The sequence below is a fragment of the Eublepharis macularius genome, chromosome 6, assembly GCF_028583425.1.
Source record: "Eublepharis macularius isolate TG4126 chromosome 6, MPM_Emac_v1.0, whole genome shotgun sequence".
In the NCBI taxonomy this organism is placed as follows: Eukaryota; Metazoa; Chordata; class Lepidosauria; order Squamata; family Eublepharidae; genus Eublepharis; species Eublepharis macularius.
The window spans coordinates 98831749-98844263 of NC_072795.1; the positions used below are offsets into that span (position 1 = coordinate 98831749).

A 12515-nucleotide genomic window follows, 5' to 3' on the forward strand; every position below is an offset into this window, starting at 1 on the left:
TTTTCCAAGCTACCCACTGAACATATTGAATGTGATGTCGTGAGATGAACTAGTGGGAAATTGCTTAAAGATGAGCTAAAAGTTGCTAATCAAAAGCTGTCATACAATTGGTAGAGATAAATCAGGTGACATTATTGTTTCCATAAATGATACTAATTTAAAGCCATTTGTGCCCTTTTATCACAGACAATTGTGGTATAGAACCACTTTAATAATAGCAATGGTTGACAGAATCACTGCCCTAGAGGAAGGGGGCGGGGGGGGGAGTGACATGGGGCAGTCTCTGTTTGAGCAAGAATTCTTCTGCCTCACGTACACAAACTAACAAGCATGCATCCACGGCCACTTTATGTGCGAGCGAGCAATCTTCCTCGAAGACAGCAATTGATTGTGAAATAACAGCACTTGGGCACATGGGAGCTTGAAGGTTCACTCGCTTATACCTTAAGCAGACTACAGCAGCCGGGCGCGTGCGAGGGGGGAACATCTCTTGCTTGAGAGAGGCGCCCCTTCGCTCTGCCACCAGTCAAGCTACAGACCCTCGTGGGGCAGAGGGCGTCCGTGACGTTGCCACCCCCTTCCAGCCGCTGTCCTCGCCACCTGGCCCGGCTACGGAGCGGCCGGAGCTTTCCCGTGAGCCGGGGCGAGTCGCCCGGCCTGACATCAGCGGCTGCCCCAGCCGGGCGGGATATCCCTCCAGCCGAGCCAAGGGAGGGGGCGGAAGAAGGCGCGGTCAATCATTTCTCCTCAGCAACGCTTTTTCTTTGGGCCAGAGCAGAATATTCCGTGTGGCGGGCAGCGCGTCGTCCTGTTGCAAGCGGGGGGCCAAGTTTCTCCCGGTGGGGCCCGCCCAGCGATGCAGCTTGGAGGAGGGAGGGGGCGCCTCGCAGTCCGTGCCCCGCCGAAGCCGAGAGGAGGAAGAGGCGGCGGGGGCGTGGTGGACCGCGAGCCCTGGTTGCCTACAGCCGGCTGCTGTGCGCGCCGACCATGCTATGAGCGCCTCAGCAGGAACAGCAGCTGCCGCCGCCGCCTCCTGTTCCTCCACGACAGCAGCAGCCCCAACGGAGCCGAGCCCAGCCGCCGCCGCCGCCTCCCCCTCGCCATGCACGGGCTGCGCTGCTGCTTGGTGGTGGCCGCTCTGGTGGGGCTCTCGGGGGCTAACAGGAACTGCCCGGACCTCGTCGTTGACAGCTGCCTCTGCACCGCAGAGCGCTCCAAGGGACCCGGCCGGCAAACGGTCCGCATCAAAGTTGTATGCAGCGGAGGAGAGTTAGTAGAAACTTTGCAGCCTTCCTTACTACCCAACCGAACCGTATCCCTGTGAGTATCTCCCTGTGCTTCAAAAGCAGCGCGTCGTCGTTTCTAGAGGCAGAGATGTTCTGGCCTGACTGTAGGTCTGAATCCGGGATTGCCGGGGGGAGGGGGCGGGGAGCGGAAGGCACTTTGCACTTGCTCAGAAGCCGGCTTCCGTTTGTTTCTACTTTTGGCACGAAAACGGGCTAGGATGGGTAGATGGATTATTGGGAAGGAAAACCAGCTACGCAGGATGGTGGAAGGCTGCTTTGACTGGAACGGGAACAGGGGAGCCCACTGGGTAACACAACTGCTTACCTATAAGACATCAAGAAAGATTTCTTCATTGCACTTCGCAGACAGGTTGGATAAGCAAAGAAAGTTCATGTATTGGGGGGCGGGGGGATGAGGAAAAGGAAGCTGGGGCTGTCCAGAAGGTTCTGGGATAACTTCGTTTCCAACATCATCCTAAATTCTAATGCAAAATCTTAATCACTGTCTCGCCCCCCCCCCCTTCCCCAGTCCTAGGAAGACTCCCCAAATGATTCTGATTGAGAAATGATAAGCACATCTAACAAAGTAATGCTGAGCTATCAGCTTGTGCAACTTGTTTGCCCTTATATATTCAGTGTCTTCCAGCAACTTGGCCAAAAAGTTTGACAGGATGAGATATTTTGAGAATGTTTTAATGTAAAAGAGCAAATGAATGAATAATACTTTAGTACATCTTACATAAGTATAAATAATAGGAAAGGCTGAAGTCAAACTGTGATTTCTGAACTCAGATTCTCCCTTCTGCTTCCTCTGGGGTGTGTGTGTGTGTTTAAAAAGGCTTGAGAAGTTTGACTTTCCCTTTTCTGGAAACTCTTGGTAGCATTTTGTTTGTTTTTGGGGGAGCAGTGCATACTGTGAAGTAAATTGCACACTGCCTTGCTTGTGGTTTTGCAAATAATACTTCCACAATACTGATTATATCAACTGGGGCATCTTTAAATCTCACAGAGGTTATTTTCAGACCCTAAAGATAACAGACAAAAATGAAGTGCATAATGAGGGCTCTTTGCTGAAACTGAGGGCCTTTGCTTAACTGTTTTTGGGAAGTGAGATATGACATCCGTGTTTCTAGAGGCCAATTTTAACTGTTTGGAGCTTGCCACAAGCTTCATTTGGAATTTGTTTGTGACCCAGAATCTGGTAATCACAACTCTTTGACACGTTAAAAATACTCCTTTGTGATACAATTGCCTGTTGCATGCACTAAAATTAGCATAACATCAATATGCATTCCATAGCATATTTTCTTGTCTCTCATAAAAATCAATGGGCAGCCTAATCCAGTGGCCAACTAAACTGAAATACTTAGATGAGAGTCTTATTCTCAAACCAGATATTGCATAGTACACAGCACAGTCCTTTTGACCCAAATAATGTTATAGTATGATTCATCTATAGCAAAATGCTTGAATGCCAGCTACTGTTCCCTTGCTAACTTCAATGGGACATTTAAAATAAATTATTTGTGCTTAATTGGTTGTAAGACTGTTTCAATGCACCTGAATAAGAGTAACTGCTTGTAGGAATTTTGCTTCCTAAATTTTGCTTCCTTTACCCAACTGATCATACCATGATTAATTTATGTGTTGACAATTCATGCTGTGAAATTCTTCAGACTTTGCTCACCTTTTCTTTTAAAGTCAACACTTTTTAAAGAGAACTGGAAATGATAGTAATTTATAGCATCTGTGGTGCTTGTACAGATGTACTCTGTTCTCTGTTGCTCAACTTTTTGGAAAACTGTTGAATAGTTCTTCCTTACTATTCACATGGGAATGCCATCCTCATTCAGGTACAGGTGTGCTCTGCTAACTGAATTTTCAGCTAGCTGAATGTTCAGAAATATTCTAAGCAATGCTATAAAACTTATGTATGTCCTAATGTTACTTCTGTGTCTTTATTATCTTAATAATACAGCATTCTAACCTGCCCAGGAATATTAACACTCCTGCAATGATCTAATGACTTCTCTGTACAGTTAAAGAGTTTCTACAACTTCTAAAAATATTGCTTGTAGAAAAAAATTCTGTTCATAATTTTAAAGTATGGAGGCAGGTTTTGCTTATCTCTTCTTCTCTAGGTGGCGGATTATGAATAAATGTCCACTGCTCTGTTAACTTATTTCCAAATCAGTGTGTTAATGCAATTTTATAACATATTATAAAAATACTTTTTTGTTTCAAACTATTGAATGCAGTATACTGTCACATTTATTATCTCATAGGGATGTTTTATTAGAGACTAACTGGAGCCATGGTTTATCGGTACACTATTTGTTTTAACATGCTGCAGGTCCTTGGTTCAGTCCCCAGCATCTCCAGCCAGTTTGGTGTAGTGGTTAAGAGTGCGGGACTCTAATCTGGAGAGCCGTGTTTGATTCCCCACTCTTCCATTGTAGCCAGCTGGGTGACCTTGGGTCAGTCACGGCTCTCTGGAGCTCTCTCAGTCCCACCCACCTCACAGGGTGATTGTTGTGGGGATAATAATAACATACTTTGTAAACCACTCTGAGTGGGTGTTAAGTTGTCCTGATGGATGCTATATAAATTGAATGTTGTTATTATTATAATAAACCCAGGTGGTAGGTTATGTGAATTCTGCTTAAGATCCTAGAATGCTGCTGCCAGCCAGAGTAGATAATACTGATATTGGTAGCCCAATAGCCTGACTCAGCATAAGGCAACTTCATATGTTTATTTGAGATAAAATACATTTTTAATTAAGGTGAAAGTGAAACAAGTTAATAGGTGCCTGCAAATGTCCATTACTACGTTTGGGATGATAATCAAATACAAAACTGAAAAAAAAAGATAAATGTTACAAGTTGCTGTTTAGCTTAATGCTTATAGAACATTTTGATTCTTTTACATTGGTACCTTCTTCACACCTTGAAAATATATATTCATATATCTTTTTGAAGTTAATGACTCATAATAATATTCAGAGTGTAAAACAGAAGTTAAAATAGGAATCTTAAGTAAATAAGGGAAAGTAGTCAGTAGCTGAACATGTGGCTGACAGTTGATTGAATGTGTCAAATACTTTCTTCCCACAAAGTGTTTATGATGAATTAAGTTACATTGGTGTGACGTTTGGCCAGCTGCAGAAATCGGTGATAAAAGCTCAAACACTAGTGTTCATATATATGTTTTTCTAGCTGCATGGAAGACCTGGGAAAGAGCATTTCCATGCAGATTCAGTGCCTGTTTTCGTTCAGTTTTATTGGCCCATAGAGAAGGAGCTGCAGCATATGGAGCGTAACTTCTCTGATTGTTTTAACAAACTGAGAATAGATGGTGAATAAAGAGAATGTGTGTTACAGATGCAACAACATCTTTAAATCATATCTAGCAATAAAATATAGTTGTAATAAATCCTTTTCTAGGATGATAATCCCCTTGGAAAAATAGTATGAATAACTGCATTTCTAGAATTGTTGCATTAGCAAGGAAGTTTCAGATGATTGACCTGGCAACTGTACCGCCACATCAGTGTTGCAGACGAACATGTCACAGGTAAATAGAGGATAGAAGATACATTTTACTTCAGACAATTGTGTTTGCCATAGATTTGTCCATGAGAGTGGAACTCACATTGAACATTGCTAGTTGTACACATTGCATGTTAGATATACAATGAACCCTACTTAATCAGCTGTAGTAACTGGTGCGTTGGAGGGCAAGGGAGTTAAGCATAACTACTGCTAGACGATTTGCAAAAGTAGGCCATTGTGCTTGAGTGTCAATAAAGAGCTACTTGGTCTGGATTTATATTAACAGGTTTTCAAAATAGTATATCTTATGATTGTCTGGGCTATTGAATATGAGAGCCACATAAATTAAAGAAGTGTACTGGCAGTTGAACCCAGCTGAGAAGATTAGACAGCTGTTCTGCTTTACTGATGTCAAAAAGGGATCTTGGTTTAAAATATTCTGCATGCATGCCATTCTGACTAATAATTCATGTCCCTGGAAATGGGAACTCTGCAGTCTTAGCAGTACAGATTTTAAAAGCACTTTGGATTTTTATAATAGCAATTGGGGTAAGTATTTTCTGTTATTCTCTTTTATCATTATTGGCTGATTGACTGCAGACATGACCCCACTTTTTCCTTCAGCTAACAACTCTAGCAAGATAGTGCAATCATAAAAAGGTGATGAATTATGTCACCAGCTATTTCTAACAATGGTAATACCAGTAATTGCCACCCCAGACGGAAAGAAGAGACAGACACAAGTGTTGGGAAGAAATGAGCCATATTTATTTGGCAACAACATATCATTGAACATATATACATGGCAAAGGCCTAACTAGCGGTACAGGTCAGGCCTTAGGGTCACCCTGGACCTCCTGTCTGGGCAAGCCCCGCTGCCCCGGGCACCATCCATCCACACGCATGGCTGGAACCTGGCCGGCCAGGCAAATGGTTCCCCACTCCAAGCCTATAGCACCTCGCTGTATAGCAGGAGGGCCGTACTTGTCTAGGGGATCCACACGGCAGTCTGCCCTCTCAGCTGGCAGCTGTAAAGCTGTACCAGTGATCCTGACAGACCTCAATTCCCCCCCCCAAAATGGGGATGTGCCAAGGGTGCTCACTGGCCCGCTCATTTCTCCCCCTCCTAATCCTGCCAGGGGACATCCAATTACAGCTCCACCATAAGCCAATTACCACAACCCATGCAAGAAGTGCCAGGTAGGAAAAAAATTCCTTCTTCAAAGCCAAAATGGAGAAAGGAGAAAAAATTCCTACCTGGCCCTGGTAAACAGTGACTGGCTAAGTCTGTACTACTGCAGGGTGGGTGGGTGGGCTGAGCTCAAGGCGACTGCAGGGGAGCAGGGGCAGAGCCACTTTATAAGGCTCTTGGTTCTGCCCCCTCCTTAATCCCCGATTGGCTGAGAAGTTGTCTGCCAGCTCTTCTTCCTGTGGGAAGGCAAAAGGCGGCCCCCAGCCTTAAACAGCTACACTGCTGTCTGGGTGGGCCGAATTACTGAAGTGTAGATCTGATGAGTCGAGTCATTATCAGGTAGTATGTGTTCCTATCAGTCTTCTGGTGAAAATCATTAGTGATTAAGAGCACGTCTTAACTGGGATGTTTACACCTTCTGGAGAAGACAGACTCGGTGCTTCAGATAGCATTCTCAAAGAACACTTCTTTCCTCAATTTAAACTGAATAGTGGGGAAATGTTTGCATGTTATGAACACTTGAAGTATTGACAATGTGCTCACGTTTATTTATTGAGGGTAGAAAACAACCATGAATTTTTCTCCTTTGCATTATTGACATTATTGCATAGAGCTATGGCTGAATGATTGATGTTCATCACATTTGGAAGGTATACTATAGTATGCATCCCAATATAGTAATCCTGTTTTATTTTATGGTAATTATAACCTTGAGAAGGGATGGTTTTACAATTAAAAAGCTGTATAGTTGGTGAATAATATAGTGAAATCTAATGTTATTCAAATTGTGTGAAGTCTCCCTTTCCCTAAAATTATCAGGTCTTCTGTAGCTCTTGGTTCACTGAACATGTTTGTCAGGCTTATTCCCCTGGCTTTGATTTTTTTATCAAACCCTTCAGTCCCCAAAATTTCTAGCTTTGCCTCAGCTCCCACACATTCCTTTTATCTCAAGTAACTGGATGTGCAGCTGTCCAGATCTCATAAACTTATTCTTCTCTTTCAGAAATCCCAGTGGGATTGTGGTGGATACTTTGGGAAATCTTAAGGTTTTGGTGTTTATGAGCCTCTTAGCTGTTACACATGCAAAATTGTTTGGATCTGTTCACCCTTCCCCTGATCCTATTATCTCCTCTGCTCAGTGTAAAAGTACTCATAGAATCCAAATTATTTCATTTTCCTGATGGCATCTATTGAATAAAAATCTGGATTGTCAGTTCTTTTAAGGATTCCTGTATTTATCAAGGAACTTAAGTATTTGGTGACCAGAGACGGGGGCACCTGCTAATGCTGTTAGCTTTGGGTCACGTTAAGTTTGTATTCTGATCTTGAAGCTGAATGTGGGTACATCAGCAGCAACAGATGTCCTGTGAGTTCACTTGCTGACACCTTTCTTTGGCCAGGCCTCTCTCTTGCCTTTCTTCTCTTGTACACTGCTATGAAGGTGAACCTTGGAGTCTTGAAGATATAGGCATATGGGCTCTCTTTAGCCTTGCTTTTTCTTCCGCCATGTTATCTTCAACTAGGGTTGCCAGGTCCCCTAGAGCCCAGTCTAAGTGTTGGGAGGGCACATGGGGGAGAGGGACTTATCTTTCATCAAATCAGCTCTGTGTGGGCGCCTTCTCTTCCTTGTTGCATCAAGAATGACATCATTCCCCCCTGTCGGCCAGGTGAGTGGTGGCGAGGGGCGGAAGCTAGGAGTGGGGCATTCCCCGCTCCCATTGGTAACCCTATCTTCAACATTCTTGCTGAATGTTGGATTCGTAAAATCCAACCTCTGAATCTGTCTTCGTTCTTATGCTTGTCTGAATCTGAATCTTGGACCCTCTTATCTTCTTTGACCTTAATCCTTTGAAGCATGAGTTCCAAAGCTGCCTTATGTTTTGAAATCCAACCTTGGACTAGCTGGCCCTCTCAAGTTTTTGGTCTTCTAGTTCTATCCCTACTTGACTCAAGAGAGTTTGGGCCTGATTTTAAAGCCCTTGTATTTGTAACTTTACTCTTAATATAATATGAAGAAACCATGTGAAGCCGCTGGATTTTGTCCCATCTCTGAAGCCAAGTGTGTCTGAATTTGATTAGTACTTGAACTGAAGTGGCCTTGGAGTTCCATGCTTTTGAAAATTCTGTTTAATTAAATTTATATTAAAATGTGTATTTAAAATGTTGTAAACAAATCAGTCATTTCATGTGCCTTGTCATAGCACAAAGTTAAATACTATATACATAACAGTCTGTCTTTGAACTATCAAGTCAATTATAAACATTCAAACATATTTTGATAGCTTAAAGTAATGTAGTTGCCAGGTTTTAGTAAACTTTTCAGTACCTTAACTAATGTTTTTAATCTTACTGTTTTGATAATTTTTCTACCTGCAATGCTTTATCTTTTTATTGTAGGCGTTTATGCACTATGCCAGTTCTTTGCAATAAATATTTAGCTGCTTTTAAAAAGTCAGGAATCAAATAATATAAAACCAGTGTGGTGTAGCAGTTAGAGGGTTGTATGAGAACTGAGAAGCCCTAGTTCAAATCTCACTCAGCTATGAAGCTCATTTGGTGACACTGGGCCAGTCACCATCTCTGACTCATAGTTAGGTGGGTAATAGAGGTGGGCAAGGACCGGAAAAACCCCATGGACGATTGGACTGTGACAGTCGTGTTTCACAGACCACGAACCTTTCACCCCGTTCACGGACTGGTTTGTCAGTCTATGGTCTGTTAATTCTGGGGGCCCTAGGACTGCCTCCTTTGCACTCAGAGATGACATACTTGCAGGGAGGCTTCAGCAGGCTCTCCTCTAGCCACCCTCCAAGTTTGGCCAAGATTGCATTTTGGAGGTTCAAGTTACAGACACCCAAAGCGGCCACCCCCAGGAAACTTCCAGTAGATACTAGGAGTCGCAAATACCAATTGACTTGTATTGGCTTGCAGCACCAAAAATGAAGCAAAATCAAACAGAAAAAGGTGGTAGAAGAGCCCCCTCACTCACCACACAGATACCTTCCCAGCCATTGCCTAGGGAATTAATTCTTGCTCCTTGCTCACATAGAGAAGAATAGGAGCTCTCTGGTTGGCAGCCTGAGCTGCCTATCATGTTTTTAAGGGCTAGGATTAGTGTGTTCTCAGGGCTGCAGAACATTTCTCCCCTCGATGGTTATTGTGGGTTTTCCGGGCTGTATTGCTGTGGTCTTGGCATTGTAGTTTCTGACGTTTCGCCAGCAGCTGTGGCTGGCATCTTCAGAGGTGTAGCACCAAAAGACAGAGATCTCTCAGTGTCTCTCAGAGACTGAGAGATCTCTCTGTCTTTTGGTGCTACACCTCTGAAGATGCCAGCCACAGCTGCTGGCGAAACGTCAGGAACTACAATGCCAAGACCACGGCAATACAGCTCGGAAAACCCACAACAACCATCGTTCTCCAGCTGTGAAAGCCTTCGACAATACATTTCTCCCCTCCATTGCTTAGGGAATTAATTCTTGCTCCTTGCTCACATAGAGAAGAATGGGAGCTCTCTGGTTGGCAGCCAGAGCTGCCTATCAGGTTTTTAAGGGTAGGACTGGTGTGTTCCCAGGGCTACAGAATGTCCCTCTTCTCTCTTGCCTAGGGAATTAATTCTTGCTCCTTGCTCACATAGAGAAGAATGGGAGCTCTCTGGTTGGCAGCCAGAGCTGCCCATCAAGTTTTTGAGGGCTAGGATTGGTATGTTCCAAGGTCTGCAGAAGGTCTGCGAATGTCCGTTCCATTGCCTAGGGAATTGATAGATCAGCACCAAGATGTCTGGGCTCATGGACCATGAAATGACAGATCGGCCCAAATGGACCAAAGTTCATGAAAAGCATCCGGCGGGGAACTCACCCGCGACGGCGTTTGCGGGGCCTCGCAGGGCGGGGAGAAGGGCAGGACGGCATTCCTGCCGGCCCAGCCCCGAACGTGCGGCCCTGTTGCAGGCTGGGCATTGTAGTAAGTGCCCTGCCTGCCAATCAGGGCTCCGGGCGGAGGAACCAATCCGGAGCGGGGAGGAGACGCCTGACCTGAAGTGGGAGGGCTACAACCAGGTCCTCCCCAATGGGATTAAGGCTGGGCCGGCCAGTAATGGCTCAGACGGCCTTGGAACAGCGATCCCCACCCACCCTCCGCTTCATTCAAGTTTGTGATCACTAATTACATGAGGGTATGGTAGTTGGTCAGAATGTTGGAATTTACATGTTAGTTATGTGTTCTTTCGCGTGGATGTCGTCATTGTACTGTTATGGGTTAATTGAAGTAATCTGTCACAACTTTGGTTGGCGGTTTCTGCGTGGGGCACCGATCCCGTTGGGGAAAACAGGGCCGGCTGGCACTGTTTCCCCATAGAAGGGGATCCCCATAAGGGATCTTGGACCAGGCTTGGCAGTGGTAAGCCCAGCTCGGGAGGCTGACAGATCAGGCCTGTGTCCAGGTGATGGGGGAGCCACGCAGAGGCTACCGCCCAGTGTGACTCCCTTAACCATCATCCCGTGGTTTCCCCCTGAGGCAGGCTAGCTGGAGGGGTGAGGGGTCATCGGTGGGCAGGCGGGTCTGCCGATGCTGGGATCCGTGCCCCCTACGCAGCCATGGCTCCGTAGTTCTGTAACCAATAAAGTTGTGGCCTAATTTCATCCAAAACAAGCGTCAGCGTGTTTTTTCCTGCCCTGCATATCCCTGCCCTTTGGGATGGCCTCGCAAACAGTGTGTTCGCGAACCACGAACTTAGCTGGACCATGTCAATTTTAGGTCTGTTTTGTGGACTATGCCCACCTCAAGTGGTAAACCGTGTTGGTCTGCAGTAGGGCAACAGGATTTGAGTCCAGTGGCACCTTAGAGACCAACAAGATTTTCAGAGTGTAAGCCTTCAGGAGTCAGAGCTCACTTCTTCAGAGCTTACACTTTGAAAATCTTGTTTGTCTCTTAGGTGCCACTAGAATCAAACCTAGCATCTCTGACTCAGTGACTTTGATATTAGCCATTTAAAAGTCCCAAATATATAATATTGGAGATCAGAGGCAAATTTGTCATTCTTTTACACAATTCTCATACAATGTTTGATGAGAATAATTTTAACAATAGGGCATCCCCACCACAATATCGCCAACATCCATGACTGTCTAAATCACTGATTCTATTCAATTTTTAGTGCAGCAGTAGTCTGTTATGCCACTCTGTCCTTTGTAGTTAAGTCTGATCTTCTGATGCCTGAATGGTAGCTTCTTTTCTCTTTCCTTTTTAAATTAGCCAGCTGTTTTAATCATAACCAGAGCTTTAAATGACTTTTTGTTTATCGCTTATTGCAGGCTACCTCTTCAGCCAGGCTTGGCTTTTTTGTTTTATGGACAGTAGTGAAGTAAATGATGGATGTTAGAAAATTAGAAAAATAAATGTGAATGTAAATGACATATTTTTATAGAATTAGTGGTGTGACTGTGATGTGTCAGTGCACATCTGGAAATAAAGGATTACTATTTGACTGTTTAAATATACCAATTAAAAATGAAGACATATTTTTGTGCTATATAACAATGAGAAAACAACATTGCGATTTTTATTTCCAGCACATAACTGCTTCTGTTTTTGACTTATACATTGGGATTTAATCAGTATTATAGTGATCAAGATTGTAGTCAAAGAGTATAATACTTGCAGACTCATAGGTTGAGCCTCATTTGTAGAACGAATATTTGTTGCTTCTCTTTCTTACTCAACCTCTGCAACTCCCAAAAAACCAGTTCTTGAGAACTGTATAGGATGTGATGCGGAGGACTGCAGTGGGAACTGGTAATCAACAGAAATTGTCCTTTCTTGCGCAAGTCAATGTGCTTGAAATAGAAGATGGTAAATTCAGTCCTCTGCTAAGATGATCAGGTTCCATCCCAGTGTTCTAGTTTCTGAGAACAACATAACATACATTGTAAAATGAGACATCATGACCAGAATTTATTTTAAAAAACAAATTGTATACATTAACTTGGTCTCTAGCGCTAATAAAACAAAAATTAGTAAGTAAACCAATAACGTTTAATAGTAACTCAACACTTCAAAATCTAGAATTCAAATTCTAAACATCCTGAACGTTTTAAATAGCACATAACTGTGAGTAAATGCTGAGTGGCAGATAATATGCAGCCTGTAATTTACATTAACTTCCAATTTTCCATAAATTAATTTTATAATTTACAGTGTTTTGCTTCATAAATTTAAAATAGCTAGTTAAATTAAATAGCTTGTTAAATAACAACCCATGCCAATGCATTTCCTCAGAATATTTAATGTTTATCAGGTTGTTGTAAACTTTTATTTGATCATTTTCCTTCCATGAATTGTGCTGGAATACTTTAATTTATGTCTGCTTGACTTCTCGTTGATTGGGCAGCAATACCACAAGGTGTTCATAGTTACCTACTGTGTGTTAATGCATTTCTGACTATTCTTAGTTATGCCAGCAGAAATGGAGCTCAGCATAAACTGAAG

General features: G+C 43.5%; 1 protein-coding gene across 1 annotated transcript in view; it reads left to right on the forward strand.

Moving 5' to 3' along the window:
• The first annotated feature begins 1102 nt into the window (after positions 1-1102).
• The window catches only part of ADGRA1 (adhesion G protein-coupled receptor A1), a 519857-nt gene continuing 508444 nt past the window's right edge, over positions 1103-12515 (forward strand). Inside the window, exon 1 of the mRNA XM_054983221.1 lies at positions 1103-1320. Coding sequence (XP_054839196.1) covers positions 1103-1320 — 218 coding nt within the window. The remainder of the gene's footprint in view (positions 1321-12515) is intronic.